The sequence below is a fragment of the Nannospalax galili genome, unplaced genomic scaffold (assembly GCF_000622305.1).
Source record: "Nannospalax galili isolate Female #2095 unplaced genomic scaffold, S.galili_v1.0 scaffold1051, whole genome shotgun sequence".
Classification (NCBI taxonomy): domain Eukaryota; kingdom Metazoa; phylum Chordata; class Mammalia; order Rodentia; family Spalacidae; genus Nannospalax; species Nannospalax galili.
Genome location: NW_008331995.1, coordinates 1,048,190 through 1,075,086, shown reverse-complemented (window position 1 = coordinate 1,075,086; position 26,897 = coordinate 1,048,190). Strand labels below are relative to the sequence as shown.

The window sequence follows — 26,897 nt, the reverse complement described above, 5'->3', positions numbered from 1 at the left end:
GTGTGGTTGTTTTTGGTTGTTTTATTTCACCTCGAGTATTTTTTATCATCGCTTCTCCCCTCTCCCCCTCCCTCCGGGAGTGCATGGGCACTCTCTCTCTCTCTCTCTCTCTCTCTCTCTCTCTCTCTCTCTCTCTCTCTCTCTCTCTCTCGTCTCCCTTTCTTCCTTTTCTCAGCTGTCTTTTGCCAGTTTACCTATGATCTACCCTATGCAAACCAAAAACAGAGCATGACACACTTCTGGAAGATAAATGTCACAAACCACACTGAGTAAACAGGACACTATTTAGAAGAGCAAGTCTGTGTTGTCCACTATCAGGTCACTAAGAAAAAGCCTAGCATGGCAGCTTTAAAATGTCAGGATAAATTTCCCATCCATTTAGCTGAAACAGGCATGTCTGCCCCCATTCTTTCTCAACTCTTCACTACCTAAGAGTTTGGTTTTCCAGTTTTCAGATTATCCAGCCCTGGATGGTCTCCTGGTTTTGTTTTTCATTTTCTCACGTATAAGAAACGTGTAATCACTCTGCTTATTGTCCAGTAGAGAAAAGTCAATGCCAGCGTGCATTTCTATGCTCTGGGTATTTATTTGGAACAAATCTTTTCCTCTCAGCTGTGCTCTATCCAAGGAATTCTTTCTTTGTGGAATCAGTCGTCCAGTTGCTCTGGCTTCTCCCTGAGAGTGTTATCAGGGCAAAGACACCAGTGGGGATTTGCTGCAGAGTCTGACCTTATGCTGCAGCTGACCTTGTCCTTGGCAGTGATTCAGTGCTGCCTAGTGGGCAGGCCGGACCTTGCCAGAGTTTCTTATCCTGGGAGAGCAGACTTCCCCGTGGCTGTCTTTATGCCAGATGTGCCAAGTTCCAAAGGTAGAAAAGTCCAGGCTTGCCTTCTGTCTTCTCTTTGCGAGCAGGTTGAGCTCATGCTGGAAGTGAGAGAAGCATCTGGATCACTCATCCTTTTTCTTTCTTCCTTTGAATTCTGAACCCCAGATAAGAAGGATGGGGCTGGGGAGATAGCTCAGTTGGTAGAGTGCTTGTAAGCTTAAGGACCCAAGTTCAGTTCCTGGATCCCATGTAAAAGTGGGAGGGGCAGTCATAGTGGCATGTGCTTGTAATCTCAGTGCTGGAGAGGCAAAGACAGGCAAATCCCTGGGCCTCACTGACTAGCCAACCTAGCCTTCTTGGTGGGCTCCAGGCCAGTGAGAGAGCTTGTCTTCAAAAAAAGGTGGATGTCATCTGAAGAGCAACACCTGAGATTGCCTTCTCACTTCCACATACATGTTCACACATGTGCGTGCACAACTGCACACATGTACACACACGATGGATTCACACCCTCCTCTATAAGTACTGGCCTAGTAGGAACAATGTGGTCTAGATCAGGAGCTGTCAATGGGGGTGGCAAGTTTGGGAAGACATATTGGGTATCACAGTTGAGTGCTACTGTCTTCTGGGAGAGGCTAGGGAGGCTACCAGACATTTTACAGTACACAGAAGAGCAGCCCCTTTTCTCCAAAGCATTACCTAGCACCATAAGAAATGCCAAGTCAAATAAACTGGACTAGGGGCTGGAGAGATGGCTTAGTAGTTAACAGCACTGGTTGCTCTTGCAGAGGACCTGAGTTCTGTTCCCAGCACCCACATGGCGGCTAACAAATCATCCTAACTCCAGTTCCAGGAGATCTGACGCCCTCTTCTGACCTCTGTGGGCATTGTACAACGTGGGTGCACTTACATACATGAAGACAATATACTCATACACACAAAATTAAAATAATAAAATATTTAAATGTATTTTTAAAAAGACTGGACTAGCACAAAGAATGCCACAGAAAATTCAACCCCTGCCTACGTCACCCCAGTCCAACTCAGGAGGACATACGTGTTGTGAAGGGGCCTCCCAGCTGCCATCAGAAGCCCCCTTTGCCAACTGCAAAAGCCCTATTTGTTTCCTGGCTGCCCCAGCACCGGCATTCCCTTGGGTTGAGCTTACAAGGGGAACCCGGCATTCGTGACACCCCCTTCTCCCCAGCCCTATGTCCTCAGGCCTATAGCTTCCACCCAGGTCCCTCAGCTTGCTGGTCTAATGTAACTTTTGCCACATGGGGCTTCTGGGAGGCAAGAGTTGATTCACATGAAGCACATCATTGCCCATCTGGCACCTGACAACCCCAACACTGAAGAGTTACTATTGCTTTAATTGTTAGGCACCCCTGGACGCCAGCCTCCTGCCACCTTCCTTAATATGCCTTATCTTTGCTCACCTAACAGAAGAAGGGAGTTTGAATGGAATTCAAACATCATTATAACAGAAAAACCTAGAAAGCAAGCACAGAATTAGTGAGTGAGCCTGAAGTTTGGCGTTCTGGAGATGTCAATGATGCATACTTGTGTGGACCCCACACCAGGCAGATCTACTGCTTGGGTTTTCAGGACTCCCTTCATCCCCAAAAATGAGCCCCTTTTCACTGAATCTGTTTCCCCATCTTGCCTGAGCTAAAAGAGGCTACCAGAACTGGTGACCTAATTGTGCCCCTATCATACGTATTAATACTAATAGAGCCCAGCCTCCCAGTGAGAGTGGCTGTCACAGCTCTGGTTTCCTAACACCTCCCCCCACCCTCTATCAATTACCTTCTCAGAGAATTCCCATTTGGCACAGCTTACAGGAATTAATTTGTTCTTTTAGTCTTTGGACAAGACACAGGAGGCATTGGAGACACCATAGCAATGGAGTTTTCCTCAGAGATCATTATCACCTCCAGAAATGAGCCTAGCCTAGCCCTGGGCAAGGGACCTGTTTCAATCACTGCACCATCTGCAGGGAGAGAAAGGTATTACACTCCTGTCGAAGCTGCCTACCAACTAACTCCCCTTGACAGAACCCTAGTTTCTCCATCCCTGAGCCTCTCAGTGCCTAACGTAACCATGACTCTGTCACCTGAGCATCTCTGGTGCTTTTTTCTGCTTAGGAGTAAGAACCACCCAAGAGGCTGAAGCTGTTTATTATAGGAGTAATTTGTGACTGAACATCTGCGTGGTGCACTTCTGTCTGGCAATATTGGCTGGAGCCCATGAGAGCAGAGGCCATTTTTTTTCCATTCCAGCTGTCTTCTGAGACCTGGTGCTACTGCAAAAGAGGAATTTCCAACCCCCTTTGTGGGTTTAAGAATGTCAGCCCATCCCAGCTCCTTTGTCTTCCATAGCTAAGCTCTGGGGCCTCCCAGAAGCAATCATTTGTAAATATTACTTGCTCTCAACCCAGTCCCTAATGTTCTGTATCTCATTTGCAGAAATGGCCTAAGATGCTATATCCTCTCACACAGCATCTCCTACAAATATTTCTCTAAGGGGTTGGCTTTCTAGAGTTGTCATGTAAGAGGGGCCCCTGCTGGTGGGTCTGCTCACTAAACTAGTCTTAGCAGCCCTGTTTGTGTTCTATACCAAAATTTGATCCAAGATGCTTTTGGAAACAAAGTAATTGAAAAGAAAAAAGTTATCTTAAGAATTTTGATGTTCAGTTGTTTTATTTATTCCACAAATATTTATTGAGTACCTACCATGTGCAAGGCACTGTGCTAGTTGCCATGTGCACATTGATGAATGAGTCAGATATAGGCCCTGTGAGAGTCAGGGACCCAGCAGGAAACAGCTGCTATAGTCAAGGGGTAATTAAGGGAAGCCTAATGAATGAGTAGTCCCCCAGATTGCAACTCCAGCCTTGGGTAGAGGGCTACAAACCACCTGCAGCCTAGCTGGAGGGAGCCAGGCCAGTAAAACCTTGACCTCAGTGGTCTTCTACCTCATCTCCCATTGATCAAACTCAGAAGCCAGAGGGAAAGGAAGCCACTGATGCAGCTTTTAGGGCAGAAAATTGGTTTGGAATCTAGCAGTAATATGCAAACACAGAGAGGAGCAGAGAAAGAAATGCAAAGTGCAAAGAAAGAAATGAACCAGGAGACAGAAGAGACTGTCGAGGGTCAGCTAAGAATGGTCAGGAAGGCTCTCCAAAATGGCCTTGCAAAGGAGGAAAGGGGAAGAAAATAGTGGCCATTGGCCTTAAGGATAACTGGGCAGGAGTGCACTTGTCTGGTTCCAGGAGCTTTGTGGTAAGAGAACATTTGAAAAGAGAGCTTTATTTAGGACTGTAGAACACATTTCATTGCTGGCTCAAGCTTAGCCTCCCATGTCTCTTTGAGAACATTGCCCTGCTCCTGTTTTCTTTAGCTGGGTACCTTGAAGTACAAAAAGTCAGATGATGTGCAGAGAGGGGGTGAGGAAGCACATTCAGGACCAAGAAGAAACTGCAGGCAGAAATAGCACATGCACTACTAGGTGAGGACTTTCCATCCAAAATGGAAGCAAGGAGCTGGAGAGATGGCTTAGTGGTTGTGCTGGTTAGCTTTAGTGTCAACTTGACACACCTGGGTAGAGGGAGCCTCAATTGGGGAATTGCCTCCATTCGACTGGCCTGTGGCCATGTCTGTGGGGCATTTTCTTGATTTTTGAGTGATATGGGAGGGCCCAGCCCACTGTGGGTGGTGCCACCCCTGGGCAGGTGGTCCTGTGTCGGATAAGAGAGCAAACTGAGCAGGGTCCACAGGATCAAGTCAGTAAGCAGTGTTCCTCCATGGCCTGTGCTCCAGCTCCTGCCTCCAAGTTCCTGCCCTGAGTTCCTACCTTGGGCTCCCTAATGAACTGTAACCAAATAAATGTAAGCCAAATAAACCTTCTCCTCCCCAAGTTGGTATTGGTCAGAGTGTTTTGTCACAGCAGTGGAGCGACAAACTAGGACAGCGGTTAAGAGCACTTAGTATTCTTGCAAAGGACCCAAGTTATATTCCCAGCACCCACATGGCAGGCAGCTAACAGCCATCTGTTTGTAGCTCCAGTTCCAGGAGATCCAACACCCTCTTCTGGCCTCCATGGACTTGTACACACAGGTGCATTTATTTACATGCAGGCAAAACACTCATGCACATAAAAATAAATAATAAAATAGGAGAAAAAATACTACATACTCCTGTAGATGTTTGTATTGACAGAGCATACTTTTTTTATTTCAGGACTATGTACTGCCCTGATTAGACTCTGGATTTCATGTACAGTATATTTGCATTTTACCCCAGGTATCACCTAGCCAAGCAACTAATATATAAATCTTTCCTTTAAATCATCAGCTTCAAAAACATGGCTAAACAGAAGTATGAGTCACAAACCCATTATTTTTCTTCTCTTCTTAGACAAGGAAGCCAGAATCAGCTATGGACAGCCAAGTCCTAGGATTTTTGGACCTTTCTAGTCATCTTTAAAAAGAAAGATTATAAAGAGTTGGCATCTTCATTGTGTCTGAATGTTGCCATAGTTTAACCAGGCTTTCATCCATCTTTCAAAGTTCTGGATCTTTCTCCTTGTCTTAGTTTCTTTTCTTGTACTGTGATAAAATATCCTGACAAAAGCAACTTAAGTGAGAAAGACTATTTTTTGGTTCAGTTTAAGGTACAGTGTAAGGGACGTCACAGCATCCAGAGAGTGAGAGCTGATAGCGTCACATCCATAGTCATGAACCGAGCAGTGGAAGCATCTAGTGCTCAGCCCACTTCCACCACTCATAGAGTCTTCCTTATAATAAAGTATGAGCATGAGAGTCTCACATTCCCATTCTTCCCAAGTTTCTGGTTCTTCCCACTCCCACTCCCTTGTCCACAGGCTCTCTTCAGTACATCCCCAAGGCAACCAAGATCTACTGTCATAAACAAGGCTAGCAGCTGGCAAGCCTTTTAAGTGGGACACGATGTTAACTCCTACTGTATAATTATCCTGGTTAATGTAGTGATGCTGTGTAATATATGTACACAGAACAGTCCCATAAGAGCTGTCCATCCCCAAATGTCAACAGAGATGAGGTTCAAAACCCTACACAAAAGCTATCTTTGAGGGTGTTGTATTGTGAAAATGATTATTTTCCCTTTAAAAGGTAAGACGGCACTATATGGGAAGTGTTTGCTCTAAAAATTTGCTGTCCTGCTGGGGTCTTGAAGGACATGCTAAGACAGACATGCTTGGGTCTGAAGTGGGATACCAAGCCCACCCCCAGAGCCAGCCACTCAATGAGCTTAAACAGTGTATGACAGTTTGTTAATGTGGTGTAATATGCACACCTCTTTTGAGGGACCTCTTGATCATCGCACTCCTGTTCTAGTCTGCTTTCTTTTGCTGTGGTAAACATCATGGCCAAAAGCAACTTGGGGAGGAAAGGGGCTATTTCAGCATACAGTACAGTTCTTCATGAGGGAAGCCAGAGCAGGAGCTAAGCAGGAATCAGGAGGCAGGAACTGAAGCAGAGACCACGGAGGAATGATGCTTCCTGGCTTGCCTTTATTGGGCTTGTTTAGCAACCCTTCTCGGCTATATAGCCCAGGCCCCTGTGCCCAGGAAGGTTACCACCAACAGTGGGCTAGGCACTCCTACATCAATTAACAATCAAGAAAATGCCCCATAGACATGCCCACCAGCCAATGTGGTGGGGGAAATTCCTCAATTGAGGGTCCCTCTTCCTAGGTATCTCTAGTTTGTGTCAAGCTGACAAAAACTAACCATTACAACTCCGCACTTTGAGAATCTCTGCATTTGACTTTGTCATAGGAGCAAAGATAACAGAGGTTTCTTTTTGCCTGTGGAGAAGTTCCATGTCTGTTTTGTACCAGCAGCAGTAATGAGTGTAGATCAGGCCAGGGGGGTGCTTATGCCATTAGTCCATCATAGGTGCTCTCAGACTAGACTAGCCCTTCCTATTATTTTCCTCCTCCACCACCTCCCTGCCAACAGGCTATGAACATTTCCCATGGCAGCAGACCATGCTGCTGTGAAGAGATAAAACTTTTGTAATCCTATAAAACATGAGGGCATTATCTCCCTGCTTGACCTCAGCTGTTAATTAATCGACTCTGCCCAACCCCTACTCTCTTGTGGAAGGTTCCAGTTTAATCAATGCCTATGGCTACTTTTCTGTAGAGGAACTCAACTAAGATGGGCAGCTGAGCTGGATATGGTGATACAAGCTTGTAATCCCAAGGCTGAGGCAGGAGGATCGTGAGTTTGAAGCCTGAGCTACATAATGAGACCCTGTCTCAGTTTTTTAAAAAGAAAGAGAAAAGATGATTATCCAAAAGTCTGCTTGTTTTGGAGATCTAAAATCGTAAAATAAAACCAAGAGAGAAAACAAGTCAAGTTGTCCTGAATTGTGGCCTGGGGTCACTTTCTACACAGAGGGTAGTAACACAAGGTACCACAGATGTTTAAGTCTCAGGAAGGGCAGAGGTAGCTCTGAGCTGGACACTTGGTACAGTCTTGCATGAAGGCTGGCTGATAAAGCCTTTGGTCATGCTAGCCAGGATTTGAATGCTGCATGACTCCTGGCCTCTCGGCCTCAGATTCCTCTTTTGAAAAATGAGAATGGCATTAGCTACTATGCTTGAGATACCAATGAGGTTAGAGAAATGGAAAGTTGCCTGGCCCTTAGAAAATATACACAGTGGGAGGTCTTGTCAAATGTCAAGGGACAAAATCTTCCAGAGTGGGAGGGCTGAGCTGATGCAGGTGGGCACAGGGTGGTAGTAAGAGGATGAAATTAGTGAGGGTGTTGGTTCTGAGTAGTCTTTAGGAGGGGGTTTCTAGAATGTCACATGGTGCAACACCTGTGAACACGTGTACTTTTGCTTCGTAGATGAAATTCCCCCATAACCTGCCCCTTTCACCTTTTAATTGCCTTATTTTTTCTAAAATGGAAGCACAATCTGACATTTATTTTGCTATTGCCCACATCCCCCTAATGTGGTTTGAATGTGAAATGTTCCCTACAGGATCACATATTTCAAGACTTGGTCCCCAGCTGGTAGTGTTGTTTGGGAAAGTGGTAGAACTTTTAGGAGGTTCCTGGATGGGATCTTGCTGAAAGGCAAGCTTTAAGGCTTTATAGCCAGCCTGCTTCGTATTCACTCTTGTTTCATGGGTATGGGGGCCAGGTTCCTCCTCCCATCACTGTGTCTTCCTTGCATGAAGCCGTATCTTCCCCACCATGGTGAGCTACATTCTCCTGGAAGTAAGCCAAAATAAACCCTTACTCCCTTAAGTTGATTTCATCTTATTTTATCACAGCTACGAGAAAGTGTTGCACACTTCAAATCTCAGCACTGGGGATGAAGAGAGAGGTGGACCCTGGCACTTACTGGCCAACCAGTGTAACCTACTCAGGGATATCCAGGCCAATCAGAGACCCTGTCTCAAAAAGCAAGATGGGTGGCACCTGAGGAATAACAGCTAAGGTTGTTCTCTGTCACACACACGCATTCACTCACCAACACACATATGCACACACACTAAAAGAAATATAATAAAGATAGCCTTGATTGGGGCTATGGACTATGAAGAGAAAGTAACTGAGAAAACAGGAACTGCATCTGTGTTTGTTTTGCTTCTGCTGCCCTAGCAGCTTGAACACTGACACACAGTAGACAGTGACTGACTCTTGAAGGCATTCATGAACCACTTATTAAATGAATAGTCTCTCTTTTAGAGCTATTGAGAAATCTGCCAATGACCACATGGCTAAAAAGAGGAGCCTGACTCCATAGCCTTTAATAGTTTCAGTAAACTTCATCATGCATTGTTTTATCAATAGCAATGACCCAATGGCTCCTTAAAACTATCAAGATACTGTGTCCTTTCTTAGCATTCAGAGCTATGAGGTTGTGGTGTGGGTGGAGTTAGAATGGTTTTAGATGCCTACAAGATCTGAAACCACCTGCCCAACTTTCTCATACTCCCCCTGAATCCAACAGCAGTCTTAAATAAACCACCCAAGACTTAGGGAATGAGTGGGCAGAGTGGGGGTTGTTTGTCAAACCTCACAAGTGTGTTAGAAGTAACAGACCTGGGCCCAAACAAACATCCTGAGCCCCATATTCAGAGTCAGCATCAGAGAATGCATCCATTTCTCTTAGGAGGTAGCTTAAGGTGAATGGGATAGGCCCTAACCATTTTTCACACAATTTTATTATTTTTTTCTAATAACAAAATTATTTGAAAATATATATTCTGTAAATTGAAATTGTCCTGTAATCTTCCCCCATACTTCACTGACTATTCCTTTGGTATCTGTTTCTGGGCACACACTGACAGCTATATAATTAGGAACAAGAAAAAGGTCCTAACATTTTACAACAGTGTACACCTTGTTCATTTTCATCTTTTGGTGAACAGACTCTTAAGTCATCTGAAGTTGTACAATATTTTATTGTCTCCAGTTCTTCTAACCTATCTCTTATTGCTGGGCTTTTAGTTTTTTCCAACATTTTTGCTGTTTTGATTTATTGTAAAATACTTTTTACTTTCATTTGCATGTTTGTGTAGATTTTTCCATAGTATAAGTTCCTAGAAATGGGATTGCTGAATCAAGGTACATGTGCATGGCCTATTTGTATAGATACAGCAAAAGCTATCTGCCTGGATGTTGCATCCATTCCTCTATCATTGAAAGAGTAGGAGCTCCAAGTCAGGAACTTGATGAGATGAAACCTTGCCTCAGCATTGAAGCTGCCTGATCAGCAGTGGAATAGACTGATATTTTCAGATTCTAAGCACTTAGCATAGAAGAGGTCTGACAGTCCATGCTGGAGGCAGACCAACTCACGTTGGTCTCTGCCAGATCTCTAGCATCCTGGTGGGCTTCTCAGGTACCAGCCATCTGAACAGTTTCCAGGGAGCTGAGTTGCCATCCACCCTGCTGAGTCCATTCTTGGTGGGTTGGTGCAACGACCACATTTAGTAACAGGAGCCGGGGAATTAAGTCATCAGTCCTCAGCAGCCAAGATCTGGCAGGAGAGGTGACACAAATTGTCCTGGAAATTCTGCCTTTGACAACAGCCCAAGGGTTGGCCGTTCACGGAATCCTCACACCTTGCTTGGCATCAGCAAGAGTGACCTAATAGGGAGCATCTCCAAGTCTGAAATCCAAGGTCACCCACAGGGAGAAGAGCTGGTGCTGAGAACCTGATTGTTTCTTCACATTCATATGGTCACAAAGCAGTAGTTTGGATGGTTAATGGTTAAGAGCATAAGAATCAACTAGAGATCTTATGGACATTGTGGAAGATGCAGATGCTTGAGTGTTACTCCCAGAAATTCTGACTCAGTGGTTTTGGGATCAGGCCCCAGAACCAATGTGAACATGTAAGTGTGACACTGACCATTGGGTTATACATTGTAGGAACTAAGTGTAGGTACCACACACATGTGAGACCTAGTGACAGGTTTAGACTAATGAAAGACAATAAGGTAAATAAATTCTCACATATTCTCTCCTCTCCTCTTCCCCTCCCTCCCTTCCCCTGCAAACAACTCCAAAATGTTTCCTGGGTACTCCTAAATGTTTTTATTTCTTCCCTCCATGGCGGCTACCATAACTCTCTCTTCTTTTCTCTTGTCAAGACAGACTTTGTCAGCTGCCCTTGGGTAACGGGAAGGGATGGTTATACCCTCCAGAGCTCCCTTAGTGGTAATCTACACTGACCTGGAGGTGCCCAGGATCTGGCTTAGGAACTTGGAGTGGAAATATGACTGTCAGTTGGAAGAGGCTGGTAAAAGTTCAGAAGAGCAAGCCAGGCCTGGTGGGGGAGGAATTGATTTGGGGTCTGCAGGTGTATGGCAACAGAGTGACCTGCTTTTCAAGTCAGGTACTTTCCCACCATCCTAGTGACCCAAGTATACAGTCAACACATGCAATTTCACAAATGCTAATCAAAGATTTAACTAAGGTAGAAAAGGTGTACAGTCCACCTGGTGGGCAGTACCAGTGGGAGGCCAGCTAGGCACCTCGTGGCTACATAATGTAAAGGGATGGGAGAAGAAACAATTTTGTATTCATCTGAAGAACCATTCAAGGACTATTTTTTAAGAATCAAAATCAATGCCAAAAATGTATGATTTTACAAAATAATACAATTTACAAATAAAGATGGGAGCCATTTTGCTAATTTTTCATCTTGCTTTATATAACTCTGTTGTGGTAACTGAAAGAAAAATGTAAGCAAATATGTTGGAATTCACAGGAACCGGTGTTAGTAAGCCGGCATTTCCCCAAAGTACTTTGGACTTTGGGTACAGAAGAAATCATATCTTCAATGTATGGGAAACTGCATTTTCTATTTTCTTTCTGAAAATTCCTACTGGACTTTGACTTTTTTAAGCCATCCTTTAGTAATGGGGACCCTACCCAAGGCTTTGCTCATGCTAGGCAAGCCTTCTACCACAAGCTACACCACCAACCCCTGAACCAGTTGTGGTTTGAATGTGAAATGATTCCCACAGGCCCAGGTATTTGAACATTTAGCCTCCAGTTAATGGTTTCTTTGGAAAGGTTGTGGATCCTTTTTAGGAGGTGGAGCCTCACTGGATGAAGTAGATCACTTGGGGGCGTGGCTGAGGTTTTATAGTCCAGCCCTACTTCCTGTTTGTTCTCTCCTTCCTGACAGGATGTGCAATGTGACCAGCCTATCTCCAGCTTCTACCAACACACCTTTCTTGCCTGTTGCGAATCTTCAATGGTGGATTATAGCCCTTTGAACTATAAACTGAAATAAACTCTTCCTCCCTCCCTTAAGTTGCTCTTTGTCAGATGTTTTGTCCCAGAAATAAGGAAGGTAACATACACCATCGTTTAATTCCTCAACTTACTTGCTTTCACAAAAGTTCTTTTCAACTTAATTCAGAGAGGATGCTGTGGAAAAGCTTCCTTAACTCACAAGCTGTATCATGGGACAGTTTTCAAGGAGCGAGGAGACAGATTTGAGGGCCTGGGGGATTCCATAGGTGCAAACTCCTACCAAGTGAGCAGCTGTTATTCCATCTGTGCAGAGGTTGAACCTAGCCAAGCCCAAGTTGCCTCAGGAAGCCAGGAAAATAGCACAGGCTGCTATGTCAGAACTGGAGAACCAGGGCAGGAAAGGGTGTTTCCATGACCCAGTTTGACATCGTAATGCCTTTCGAAGTACCTGGTCCTGGCTTTTTTACATCTCAGCAGAAATAGGATGCTGGGTGGTGACCGCTTCACTTCTGTCAGTGAGGAGGAAATAGAGAGCAAGGCCATGCTCTGGTTCCTCTGAGGTTCCCTGGGTCCCTGTCCAGAAGCCTTGGGGTATTATATGCTCAGATGAAGCACCCTGACTGTTCTCTGTGACACAGACCTTCTTAGAGGTGACCTGACTTTTGTGGCATACTCATAAGAGAAAGCGCCCCATATTCTTGCTGTTCCAAATGTAGTCTGTGGGGCTGGCAGTTTGGCTCAGCTGGCAAAGGTGTTTGCTAGCAATCTGGGTTTGGTCTCTAGAACCCACGTGGTGGAAGAAGAGAACCAAATCCTCCAGGTTGTCCTCTGACTTCCAGATGTGCACCCCAATATATACACACAAAGGAGGCACACAATAAACAAAGACCCACTGTGGTCTTTGGAACAACTCTATTAGCATCTTCTAAGACACTCTCAGAAATTCAGAATCTTGGGTCCACCCTAGACATAGTGGATCTAATCTTGGTCTCCAGAAGATCCCTGATTGAATTGCATTTCTACTGAAGCTAGAATAGGGGCTGTCTTAGAAAATCTGGAGACCAGTTGGTCCGGGCCACCATCCCTAACTCCCACCCTCCCTTGCCCATGAGCTTGGGTAGCATGCTCACCTTCTTCCACTTTCAGTTCTTTGTCTGTCAAGTGGATGTACCCTGCTGCCATTTCCAAGAGTATAATATATTTTATACCTTCAACAAGTATAAGCTACAACAGCTCAATTCTTAGCCTAGTACCTTACTCTACAGCTTGTGTTTTATAGAAGTTTGGCATTTTTTTTGTGACCCAGAGCCATGACCCTCTTACACCTTCCTCACTTCTGCATCCATTCACTTGTTAATCTACCCCATCTTTGATCTGTCCACCCCCACTTTTTTCCATCTATACTTATGCAATCTACCTACCTATTTTTTCAAACATTTCATTTACCTGGTATTGTATCTGTGAGTCCATCTTTCAGTCATTCTAGTAATTGGCACCATCATACCAGCAGTCATGAATGGCATTTTGTCAGTCTCCAGCTCTGGAGAAGTAAGATCTTGGAAAGCTCTGAAGCTTGCAGGAGGACACTATGTGCTGCCTCTTAAATATCTAAACCACTTTCATCCAAGCATCTGTCCTCCTTTGTCAAGCTGCCTGACACTGATAGGAAATACATGTGGCTGAAGGGGAAGGCAGCAGGTGGGTAGGCAGGTATAATAAACGTACAAGTTTGACTAGGTATCAGACCCTAGGTGGGGAAGGTCCCTGAGCATGCCAAATGTAGCTCAGTGGAAGAGAACTTGCTTAGCTTGCATAGAGTCCTGGGTTTCATCCCCAGCACTGCGAGTGGGTTAACCACTAATCTGAGACACGTGCCCTAAACATGCCATTGGAAAAGTGTATGTTGGAAAAGGTGAGTTCTCTCATTTACCTTTAAATTGGCATGAGTAAATTCTTGTCTTTCTTGGAGTCAGAGGTAATACTTAATACACCTCCTTGTATACAAAAGAATTATGTTCGTCAGATGTTGAAGCTCAGTCATTTATTACACTCATGAGGCCATGTCCCAAGTTAAGTAGTAGACCAGCACCCAAAAACTACTTTGTGCCTCACCCTACTGCACCCCATTCCAAAGTAAGTGCTTTCCCAACATCTAACAGCACAGATCCATTTAGAAGGGTTATTAATTTTATAAAAATGGAATCATGCCGGGCATGGTGGTGCACGCCTTTAATCCCAGCACTCAGGAGGCAGAAGGAGGTGGATCTCTGTGAGTTCAAGGCCAGCCTGGTCTACATAGTGAGTTCCAGGACAGTTGGGGTTACAGGGAGACCCTGTCTCAAAAAGACCAAAAAAAAAAAAAAAGGAATCATACTGTACGTGTTTTATATCTGACATCTTTTACTTTATTATATTCGTGAAATTCCCTCATATCACATGTATCTATACCATAAAGCTGTGCATTAGTGGAAAGGATTATTCAGCTGCTGCTGACTTGCTGGTGTTAATGGATCTCTATTATTTTGCTTCTGCCCCTCCCATCTTCCAGTGCTGGCACTCTGGCCATATTCTCTATTCTCTTCCCAGGAATGAAAAGCAGAAGGGTGGCACTCTTCTGGAGAAGCAGTCATGTGATCCTGGGACGATAATCCCAGCTCCATTACGCACATACTTGAGGAAAAAAATGGAACTAGGATGATGTGTAAAAATGCCTTAAAATATCAAATATGGTTCAGCAGTTAAGAGCACTGACTGCTCTTGCAGAGGACCCAGATTCAATTCTCAGCACCCACAGGGTAGCTAACAACCATCCATAACCCCAGTTCCGGGGGGATCTGATGCCCTCTTCTGGCCTCTGTGGGCATTAAGAAGACTACCTCTTACTCTGCCCCGACTCTGTGGGGCAGTAAGAAGACCAAACATTATACCAGCATTATTCTGAGGACTCTGCATTAGCCCAGGTAGTACCTTTACCCTTGGATTGCATAGTTTACTCCTCATTTTGCAGAGGAGGGATCTGAAGCACAAGACCATTCTGATTCTTTCCTTTGCAATTATTTATTTTTTGTGCATGTATGTCATACCACATATGTGGAGGTCAGAGGACAACTTACAGGAGTTGGTGCTCTCCTTCCACTATGTTGCTCTCAGGGATAGAACTCAGGCTGTCAGGCTTAGCCACAAGCACTTTTGCCTGCTGAGCCATCTCCTTGGTCATCAAATCTTGACTGAGGAGGCACAGAGCTGAAAGGTGAAGTCTAAAGTCAGTGCCTTTCAACATACCCTTGCTGTCCCTTAGAGGTGTTCACTAACACCACCTGCAGGCACACAAAACACTCCCTCAGGCTTCCATTTACACCCTGAGCCCCATCCTTGCTATTCTTCCTCCTTCCCAAATCCTCCACACACATCGCCTTCTACCTCTTCACAGAACACATAAACTTACTCTGTCACAAAATGTTCTTCTGCCTAGAACACTTTGCTCTACCCGTGACTCAGCTGTCTCCTTTGCATCCTTTAGGTCTTGCTCTAATTGGTACCAGCTGAGCGTTCGTGGCTAAAACTCTGTCTGGGCTGACCCAGCCTGTTGTCCTCTACCCTACCATTCCTGTTTCCTTCCCAGTGGTGGTTTTCTATTCTGATTGTATTGTTCTTGTTATGTCTTTTCCTATAGGTCTTCCTATGCTGGTAAGGTGCTACCCCAAAGCTTCCTGTTCACAGTTGTGCCCACAGTGCCTGACAGATCAGGGTTTCGTTAGCATCTTTGAGGAAACTCCATAGGTCTCTGAGTCCTTGGTTCCCTACTCTTTATCACTGAAGGGCCAGTCAGCTCCTGTCTTCTGATATCTGGAGTTGTCTGAGCAAACCCTCCTGTGTGGTCTGCTTGCTGATTTGGAGCTACTAGATTCTAGAAAGTGGTATGGTTTCAGTATAAGCCTGGAACAAACTCTTGGACAATCTTCAATTGGTTGGAAGGTTTTATATGTCCTTTCCACTAGCATTAGACCCTGTGACAACACAACCAGTATTCTCCCTCCCCAAGAGGCCAAGTAATCCTGGTTAAAATTGGCTGTACGTGATTACAATTAGCCCTGCTTGCTTGCAAAAGATGTCCCTTTTTAACCTCCCCCTCCGTTTTTGCAATACTATCTTTACTGGAACAACTGGTTTATTAGAAAGCTAAAGGAATGATGAAGCCAGGGGATAGAAGGTAGGAGGCCTCCTGTCTAATCCTTGTTTTGACCAGGACACCTTGTAATTGTACAGAGTCTGTACATTCTGGTCCGATTGAATCAGCAGTCACTCCTTAGCTGGCAATTGTTGAGAAAACCATCTAAGCCATTGCTGTCTTTGGTACCAGCTGGTTGTGAAGAAGCCAGTTAATTTGAGTCAGTCTCCCAGAGTGTGCCAAAGATGGTCAGTCAGCCCTTACCAAGTGAGGGAGACAGGGAAAGGATGAAGAGAAGATGAGGTATAATGTTAGGAGTGTACAGCCCCATACTTCTATCTCCTACCATGCTGCCTTGGCAGTAGCTGACAAAGGAAAGTCTCTTAGGTCTGTTGGCACTTTTATTTATACCACAGAAGTAGGTAGCAGGTGAATAGCTTCACCTGACATGGTATCTGCTGGCTCCTGGGAACCCAGTATATACTCTGGTGACCACAGTTAGTAATTAAGGAGTTAACTATCAAACCCACTGCAGAGATAGGTGAGTTTGTCAGTGGCATTTATAGAGGAAATAACCTGGCAGTTCCCAGATTCTAAACCCATTTCACATCCAACCTAGTGGAACATGGGTGTTGGCATGTCAGTGCCTTGTGGAAGTGATGTTTGAAGTGTGGATACAGCCTCCTGCCACCCTTAGGTGAGTGAGAGAGTACAGTGATTCATTTCAGAGTTGATTTTGCCCTCTAGAACATTTTGTAGCATCTGGAGGCATTATGGGCTGTCATAACCAGCAAGGAAGATTACTGGCATCTAGTCAGTGGAGGCCAGAAATGTTGCCAGACATCCTAAAATGCACAGAATTGCCCCATAAGGCCTTATCTGGCCCAGGATGTCCATAGTACTGAGCTTGAGAAACCCTGAATTGGAATGTCTGGGGGCATGAGGGAAAGACTTCCTAGGGTAGAGGTGTCTTTAATTGCAAAGGAAATTGCAACTAATAGTTTGAATAGTGTTTTTCTAATTCTTATGGGCATAAGAGTCACCAGGGGATCTTGTTCCAATGCAGATTGGTCTGCGGATCCCATATGAGTAGCAAGGGAGGTATGTGTGAGTGAGTGTGTGTGTGTGTGTGTGTGTGTGTGTGAGTGAGTGTGTGTGTATCCCACCCCAACTTCCTTTTCTTTCCTTCCCCTCCCTAGCCTTCCCTGTCACACTAAGTTTGAACCATTCCAGGACCTGTCACCAGGAAACATGTGGTTGGTATTTAAACTCCGCTGCTCAGATGACAGCGCCTCAGCAGCTGCTGCCTATTTGAAGTTCAGGGTGTTGATGAAATCGATGGACTCAGTTGGAGAAGGGGTCCCAGGAGACCTGATCAAACTGCACACATACACACTTCAAACAAACTTGAACTTCAAGACCTTTTTTGCATGGTCTGAGAATCCCTGTATAGAACCTTCATGGATACTTGAGTCTACTGTAGATTGCTAAAACAGTCATTTCTATAAAGGGCCTACAAGTATTTTAGCCTTTGCAAGTCATATAGTCTTTATCAACTGGAGAAAACAACTGAATTATGGAAAACAGTTTTGGGTAGTATGCAAATGAGTAGGTGTGATTGCATTCTAATAAAGCTTTATTTACAAAAACAGGCAGCAAGCTGAATTAGACCTCTGGGTAGTAGTTTGCAAACCCCTGTTCTAAAGAATTTCATTTTCTGCATGTCTCTGGCTCTTGCATGTAGTCCATGGATTTTTTTATCTAAAATAATTCCTATTTCTTTATGTCTCTACATCAGCAGAGGAAAAAGAAAAGGGTGTTGGGGAAACCTTGCAGAAAGGAAGCTAAATCATCGTTCTGAGGTATAAGCATCTAGAGGGCAAAGGGAACCAGATACTTCTTTTCCTGCACAGAAATGTGAACTGTAAATGCTTTTAAGCTGGCACAAATGTAGTTCTCTGTCTTCTCGTGCCATTTTTTCAAGGAGTAGAACAAGACAGGTTAATAAATAACAATTCTGTACCCATGGGCTGCCTTGAAATTTAAGTCTATTTTTTCTTCAGTATGCACCCTCTGTTCCTGAGATCCATGGGGGCAGGGAACTCAGCAAAGATTGCATTTCTCTTCTATCAGACTGTGGACATTTCTTAAAGGGCATTGATTTTTCTCACTAGCACCAGTTTCTGTGAAAACCCTGTATTCTAAAAGGTGGGGGCATTGCTCAGAGAGCTCTGCTGGTGCCATTTGCAGCACCGTAGCTACACGCTTGTATTGAACCACAGTGACCATGGGTCAGTACTGACCCCCTTTCTCTAACGCAAGGCCTGGAGGAAACCCACACGTGCCTGTGTGATGCATGGACATTTGTGCAGCCCCCAACCACTGACCCTTTGGAAAAGGATCAATCAAAGCCCCAAACCCCACAGTCTCCACCTCTCACAAAGCCTACATGATTAGAGAAGGAAAAATGTTGTCCTTTTTTAAAACGGAGTTCCACTTGAGAGGCAGAGGTCCAGCATCTTTGTCTCTGTGATGCTGGATGGATCTCCAGCATGAGGGTACCCCATAGTGTCAGTTTTAAATGTGGGGTCAGACTGGACTGCAGCCAGAAGTCTCCAGAAAATGTACCACTTCTCATACACATGTGCTTGCGATAAGTAGGCATGCATATATAAACCGAAACACATCTTTCTCTCTCTCTCTCTCTCTCTCTCTCTCTCTCTCTCTCTCTCTCTCTCTCTCACACACACACACACACACACACACACACACACACACACACACCACATGCATGCATGCACCATGACTTCTATGGAAGAAAAGTGTGTGCCTTGCAGGAAAGTGGAGGCATATTTAGGGAACCTCATTTGATCCAACTATATTGATTTGCAATATTTTTGTCAATAAGCCTTTCTGCACAAAATAAAAAACTGAACATCAACAGTATAAGGAAGAAATCCCAAATGTCACTGGAAAGACAAATATTTCTAACAGTTGCTAGTAGTCTAGAGAGCATCAGTGTTTCAGACACCAAATGGGTCATTAGTTCACAGATTCATTCATTACCATAAAAACACATTTAGCCAGTCTTACTTTGGTTGGATGTCAAATTCGTGGGGCCCAGGGAGCCTTTCACTGGGTACTTTCACTTTTGTTCTGCATCCTGCACACTAGGTGAGGTGAGGTGGCTTTCAGGAGCACATTCCTACCCTTTTGGGGTTTAGCCTCACCAGAAAGACAGATTTAAAAAAAAAAAAACATGGACTTATTAATATTGTGATGTATCTTAAACAGGAAAGTGCACTCTCCTCTAGCTCCTCTGAGCATCCCTGGGGCTTCCACTCCCAGGTATTATCATTATGCCCATTTTAATGTTGCAGCTTCAGGGGTTTAAAAAAGCCCCAGTTACTCAACCAGGGGCTGGCTGCCCTGCTATGCATAACTGGAGAGGGAAGGAATGCTTCTGAGGTTGGAGTATTAGCTGTAAGAGTATAATTCTGTCTTGGGAACGTGAGAACTGCTAATTTAAACCAACCTCCAGAGCTTTGATCAATCACATAAAAACATTTTTGCAGTTCAGGAAGCTAATTATAAATCATATCTTCTTCAGCTTTAAAACTGAAGAAGCCTCAGTTCTGCACTAGCTAATGATCTGCCAAAGACCACAAGATTGACAAAGTGTTGATTGCAGTATTTTGTTCCTGGTGTTTAGAATCTTATTTTTTGGAATTGAAGCCCCTGACCCACTTCAGGTCAGAGGGTGATTGCTCTGCCCAAGCTGAAGGCATCATGGATATTCATTTGCCTTTATTCTGTACATATGTATTGAGTACCCACAGAGTTCTGTGAGAGTGCAGGGAGCACAGGACACAATTGCTACTCCTATGCAGACCCATTTCAGCCACAAATTTACACACAATCTTCAGGAAATGAGACAGGGTGGGCAGCTTAACTAAAAGTCAAGTGTAAGAGTAGTGGACTGACCAGGAGATCACCATCTTTACTACTTAAAAGGAGTGGCCCAGGAACACTGAAGAGCTGACATCTACATGGAAACTTGAATGACCAGGAGGTAGCCATGCAGAGGAGAGTTTTGCAGGGAGGCAGGAGCATATTGGCATGTTAAAGGAGGAGGAGGACAAAGGCACAGCTGAGGAAGAGTAAGAAGTGTTGAGATGAAGATGATGGTACACATAGAGGGGGAGCCAAGTCACGTAGGGCCTTGAGGTCTGCATTAAAAACCCTGGATTTGCCAATAAACTAACCACAGAACCACCCTCTTTAGAGGCAAGTACATACTCATTGCTCTCCTTTGGGCTGCCCTTGCATGCAAGAAGACCCTAGAGGAAAATGTGAGTCACTGAATCACAGGAGATGCTTCTCATCAGAGCAGCAGGTAGGGCAAGCAATTTCATCACACATCCCCCACGGGGGGAGGGGGTGTTTTGACAGAGCTGCTAATGGACACTGGGCTTGAACATGGGCATCTTCTGCCTTGGCACAGCACTTTTCTTCTCATGGGAATGGTGTGGAAGATCCAGAGGGTGCCTTGGACACGTGAGGTTGCAGAAGTACAATCCAAGATGTACCATCTCTCCACTCACCCACTTGAGCAGGATGGAATCAGCTTTCCTTTGCCTTTATGGCCACGTGGAGCTAGAAATCTGCTCACATCCGTCTTAGAAATGTTTCCTGCCAGCATGGTACAGGAAAACAGCCTCCATAGGAATTAATAGTATTTGCTAAGCTGTTGAGGCTAAATTTAATTCCACTAAATGCAGGAAGTCCTATAAAGATCCTGGTGTCTACCTAGGTAGTTTTTGCTTCTAGATATGATTCAGAAGATTTTCTTTTCCTTTCTCAGGAGAGTTTATTCAGTGTTATGTATTCATTGTCTTACCCTGTTAGGGTCTCCTCTACACCTTCAGCTAGAGGAGGCTCTGAAAGTGATTAGATGTTTATAAATCAGCTTTTATGATTAATATGCCAAAGTTAAGCAGCAAGGAAAGTAGAACTTGGAAGTAAGTGCCCAGTTGTCCTAGTAATAAAATAATTTTTAAAAATTACTGGAGAGTGCAATACTTGACAGAATACAGTTGGTCCTCCATATGAGTTTCACATCTATAGGTTCAAATAGCCCCTGATGGAAAATTCAGTCAGGCATGATGGCTGCCTCTGTATGGAGCCTTGTTAGCCTTTTATCAGTGCAGTGTGGCCACTACTTAGGTAGAATTTACATTATTTTAAGTATTGTAAGTAATGAAAGGTGATTTAAAGTGTATGGGGAGTATGTAGGTTATATGGAAATGCACCCTTTGAAGAGAGACTTGAGCACCTGTAGATTTTAATATCTCAGAACCAATTCCCCATGAAATAGAGGCCTCTGTAGTCTATCTATACACATTTCCAGTGTTAAAATTTGACTTTTCACAGATTGCTTTATTGAGGTATAATTTGCATAAAATGAAGCAACCAAATATTAAAATTACACCTCTGTTAGCTTTTGCATCTGCATATCCTCTTTTAATCTCCATCCAAGCTTAGTGATGTGGCAGTTTCAGCATCTAGAAGCTCCTCACTTGTGTCCTTCCCCTGACTTCTGTCACCATAAACTAGTCTCAGCTTCTTCTTGAACTTCATATAAATGGAGTCATGCAGCACAAACTGTCCTGGTGTCCCTCTGCATTTTCTGTGTGATTCAGCCATATTGTTGGGTATAGTTACAGATTCTTATTATTGCATAATATTCCATTGTGTCAAGATTGCTCATCCGCAGTACTATTGACTTTGGGGACCGGGTGATTCTCACAGGTAGGTTGCTGTTCAGTGCACTGGGTAATTCTCACAGATAGGGTGTTGTCCAGTGCACTGGATGATTCTCACACATAGAGTGTTGTCCAGTACACTGGGTGATTCTCACAGGTAGAGTTCTGTTCAGTGTGCTGTGTGATTCTCACAGGTAGGGTGCTGTCCAGTGCACTGGGTGATTCTCACATGCAGGGTGTTGTCCAATGCACTGGGTGATTCTCACAGGTAGGGTGCTGTCCATTGTGCTGTGTGATTCTCACAGGTAGGATGCTGTTGAGTGCACTGGGCAATTCTCACAGGTAGATGTTGTCAGTGCACTGGGTGATTCTCACAGGTAGATGATGTCAGTGCACTGGGCGATTCTCACAGGTAGATGTTGTCAGTGCACTGGATGATTCTCACAGGTAGTACACTGATGTTTTATAACATCCGCAACCTCGGCCTACAGTTTGCAATAGCACTCCCCCCAATCATGATGACCAAAATCATCTCCATATATTTTCAGAATTTATCTACAATTGAAAATGACTACATCAGATGAATATACTGTATCTTTAATGAAATAATTTCAGGTTCATTAAAAAGCAGAAATAGAACACATGCCACCTATATAATATATTTTTTACTTTATTCACCTGTTGCTAACATTTTGCTCGCTTTCTTTTGTGTTCATACACACACACACACGCACACACACGCACGCAACTACTAACAGTTTGTGTTCCGATGGGAGACATCAGGACCTAGGAGACTTTTTACCTGTTAGTTATATCACGCACACACACTCACACACACGCACACACACGCACACACACACATGCACGCACACATACACACACACACACGCACACACACGCACGCACACACACACACACACACACACACACACACACATTTCCGAACCATTTGAATGTGCCTTCATCCAATCCATAACCTTGGCTGGTTTTGGGGGTTTTTTTTGTTTTTGGTTTTTTTTGTTTTGTTTTTATTAACCTATTTATATTTTATTTTTTAACATTTCTTTTTTTATATGATAAGGTGATCTAGGTTCATCTTTTTGCTTTTCTTTCCTCTATCTTGAAATCCCTTTCTCCAAAAAGCCTGGGTAACTTTTAATGAGTAACAACAACAAAACCCCCACAATTTATCCATTCTTATGTTAATTGGCATTTAAATTACAGTTCCTGGCTATTATAAGAAATCCCCTCTGTCTGACTGTCTCTGTGTGTTTTGGAAGATATGTGTTAACTTATGCTGGATGTATAACCAGGCATAGAAATGGAAAATCGAGGCCTTTCCACTGGGTTTATACATAAAACATAAATGATAACAGGAGCCCCCACAAAATGGTCTTATTCATGATTCATGTATGTTTAGATGCATGTACTTACCTTTAGGTATCACCAAGTAGTGTTTCAAAGTGCTTGCAACATTGATTTAGGTCTGTCAGGGAGAGGAAGTATAGACCCCAGTAGGAGGTCAGGATAATCAGTGACGGTGATCATGGCTTATTGCAGTCCAAAGGTCAGTGATGGGATATGGCAACATGGCCAACTATTTCCATTTTAATAAGTGGGAAATGCCAAGGCTATGAGTAAATGCATTCTTTAGTATCCCCTTAGAGTACTGCTTTAAGATAAGCAAAAACAAGCTCCTAAAGTCCACGTCTCCCACTGCCCTCAGAATAGTTTCCATCGCAGCCCTGCCAGAAGCTTGTGCAGCAGCACTTTGGAATTGAAGGCCATTACTTGGGTACCTGCTTTTAGAGAGTGATTAGTGTCACTGCTTTACTTTTAAAATGCCTTCCCAGGGTATAGAGGAATGTCCCAGGGTGCCACTCACATCTGACTGCTAGGGACTCATTTATAAGCCTAGAGCAGTCATTCACTAAACAAGCCAAAAGAATAAACATACCCCTTTATCTCCACCTAGGGAGTCACTTAGTTTCCAAGCCATTTGAGAGGAAGAGCTACCTGCCACTTAGGGACACAGGCCAAGCAGGAAACTGTCTCAAGCTACAAAGAAGCAAACTAGTACAGTACTATAGAATTAGATTCTAGGCTTGGCGTGGCCAGAAACAGCTTAGGCCTAGCCCAGTCACTGTAGCTTAAAAATCTCTATCCAAAATTATCTGTCCTACAGAGCTTATCGTGCATGGCTTGAGTCAAAGGTGTAATTAAAGTGAAATTCTAAATAAAGGAAACATCCTACAGAGGATGCACAGTAGATTCTTAGTAACTCATAAGTTTTTGGAGAAATTAGTAATTAGGAAGATGCTGTAGATGCAGTTTAATTTGATATCCTCTCTGTGTGCCCCTTTATCAGAGAGTCTTCATGTTGCACAGCCATACTTTACCCCACACCTTGAATAGATGCTGGGCTGTGACAATAATAGCGGCACCCCCACCTTGCAGTGCATTTGTGTTAACTCCAGCTGCCCTCTGCTCTTCTACTCCTACCCCAGGTCTGTCTACTGAAGGTGGTGCCAAACGCCAGGAGCACCTATCCCGGTTTTCCATGCCTGACCTCAGCAAAGACTCTGGAATGAATGTCTCAGAAAAGCTGAGCAACATGGGCACTCTCAACTCCTCCATGCAGTTCAGGAGCGCAGAGTCTGTGCGCAGCTTGCTGTCCGCACAACAGTACCAGGAGATGGAGGGGAACCTCCATCAGCTGGGTGCCCCCTTGGGGTACAGGGACCTGCAGTCCCATGGAAGGATGCACCAGAGCTTTGATTTTGATGGGGGCATGGCGGGCAGCAAGCTGCCGGGGCAGGAAGGTGTGCGCATCCAGCCTATGAGCGAGCGCACCAGAAGAAGAACTACTTCCAGGGATGACAACCGCCGCTTCCGCCCTCATCGGTCCCGTAGGTCCCGCCGCTCACGCTCAGACAACGCCCTGCACCTGGCCAGCGAGCGCGAGGCCATTGCTCGTTTAAAAGAAAGGCCACCTCTGAGAGCCAGGGAGGACTACGACCAGTTCATGCGCCAACGGAGCTTCCAGGAGAGCCTGGGCCAGGGGTCTCGAAGGGACCTGTACGGCCAGTGCCCCAGGACTGTGTCAGACCTGGCATTGCAGAATGCCTTTGGAGAGCGATGGGGACCCTACTTCACGGAGTATGATTGGTGCTCCACCTGCTCCTCCTCGTCGGAGTCTGACAACGAGGGTTACTTCTTAGGAGAGCCCATCCCCCAGCCAGCGCGCCTGCGATACGTCACTAGCGATGAGCTACTGCACAAGTACAGCTCGTACGGCGTCCCCAAATCCTCCACGTTAGGAGGCAGAGGACAGCTGCACAGCCGAAAGAGACAGAAGAGCAAAAACTGTATCATTTCGTAATAGGATTGGGGTCAGGGAATGGGGGAAGATGGGAGCTAAGAATGTAAATTCAAAAACTTGCACTGTTTTCAATTTTCAAGCGCTCTTGGGGGAGGTTCATGGGGGAGAAACAGACATGCTCAGTGGCAAAGCTGCAGGTTGACTTGGTAGGTACACTTGGTAGTCACAGTTTTTGGCATGTTGCATATTATTTGCATATTTCACTTTGGAAACACAGTAGGCTCTGTGGAAGCCAGGGTTGGTCATGTCCTTCCAGGGTTGGAGTGGCCACTCACCAGATGGCACATTGTAAACTGCTCACTTACATCCTTTCTGATTCTCCTTCCTTGTAGAACCCTTTTCCAGTAAATACTTTGTTTATTAGCCAGGACCCTAGACTAAGTTATTTACATGTCCACTGTAAATGCATTGTAAATGAGAGTTCTGATAAAATATTTTTGTATTTTGTAATATCTAAAAAATTTCTATATCGTAGGACTCAGTGGGGACTTGCATGCATGTCCACCTTTATCTTTGAGTGATAGTAAAAGGTGGCCCAGGACCACCTGGGTTTTTTGTTTTATTTTGTTTCGTTTTATTTTATTTTTCTTCCTATACAAATTTGTTACATGTCAGTGAGACCTTTTTCAAAGGAATATATTCAATTTGGCTTTTAGTGGCTGAAAAAAAAAAAATTAACCTGTTCTACCCAAAGCATTTTGTGCTCTAGTCCATCTTAAGGAGCCATTCCTAAATCTGCTCCCACCCTCGGTAGAATTTATTCTTTACAAAGTAAGTAGTCTTTTTTTTTATTATTATTATTATTGCAAATGTAACTTTTGCTGATTAGAGAAAACAACCAGTGTCAGTCCAGTTCTGTGAGAAATGCCATCCCTGCTGGGAATCTTGAAGTTGCTTAATGTTGATCTATCCCTTGGGGGAAATCAAAGTGACTATGATTGGTGCCGTTGCGTGCTGTCAGCATGACATTGTTTTGAATGTGGCATTATTTTCTGGTGCTCTTGTTTCCTGGATTGTATTTTCTACTTTCTTTTTCCCAGGCAGACAGAGCTGCTGCCTTAGCCTGACAACCGTTTGTCCTCGTAGCAAATGAGCTTCAGTGTTTGGCACTGAAGGACATAGAGGGTTGATGCTGGGGGTTGAGGGTGGTCTGGAAGTGGTAGACATTCCACATGGATAAGGAATGAGGAAATCAGAAAACAGAAAGCAGGTAGACAATGAAAGAGGGGACTGTGAAGGATGTCAGGGAGGAAGAACTTCTAGAGAGAGAGGAGAGGTGACAACCACCTTGAATCGCCCCCAGTGCTTTAGAGAGACTCCAGCTTCACAAGTTCAGTCACCACAGGGGCTGCTAAGGTAGGGTAACAGCATGGAAACGCAGACTTTGTGGCAAGAGAGATTTCCATTTTTGAAGACTGTTGGTCAGACAGAAAAATGAGCTCAAAAGTAAGTTTGCTTACAGAAGACATTTAACGGTTGGGCTATTTATAGTGAAATAAAACTTCCTGCCTTGCTTCGGTTATAAAATGAAGCGCTTGTTTTCTGGTCCATTCTCCTTCTCTCCTCAGTGGATTGTGTCAGTTGAAATAATCCATCGGAGGACCCGCCTTTTGTGAGATGTGCTGTCCCTGTAGTACACGGTGTGTCTCAGTGGCCATTTGCCATGACAAGGTGAGCGTGGTCTCTTTTCAGTATAGCACTTAACATTTTCTAGTATTTTTTATGGAGAGAATGTGAAAAGTGGCTTTTCAGACACCATCCCAAATGTGTCTGGGAAAAAGAAGACTGTAAAGGATATGATAATGACACTCCATTCAGGATGTATTAAAATAATTTGCTTTTTAGGTATTAATATGGCATTTGTCATTGTCACTGTTTTTTTTTTTTTTTTAAAGAAATTCAGATGTTGGTTGGGGCAGGTTTCCGCATGTTTTCTTCATTTCTTAATGCTTTACTATTTACCCAAACCTCTTGGGAAC

The 26,897-nt window shown here is 44.3% G+C and overlaps 1 protein-coding gene across 1 annotated transcript in view; it reads left to right on the top strand.

Moving 5' to 3' along the window:
* Prickle2 (prickle planar cell polarity protein 2) overlaps positions 1-26,897 on the top strand; it is a gene marked incomplete in the record, with an annotated part of 122,260 nt that overhangs the window by 92,455 nt on the left and 2,908 nt on the right. The window contains 1 exon segment of the mRNA XM_017796604.2: positions 24,044-26,792. Coding sequence (XP_017652093.1) covers positions 24,044-24,918 — 875 coding nt within the window.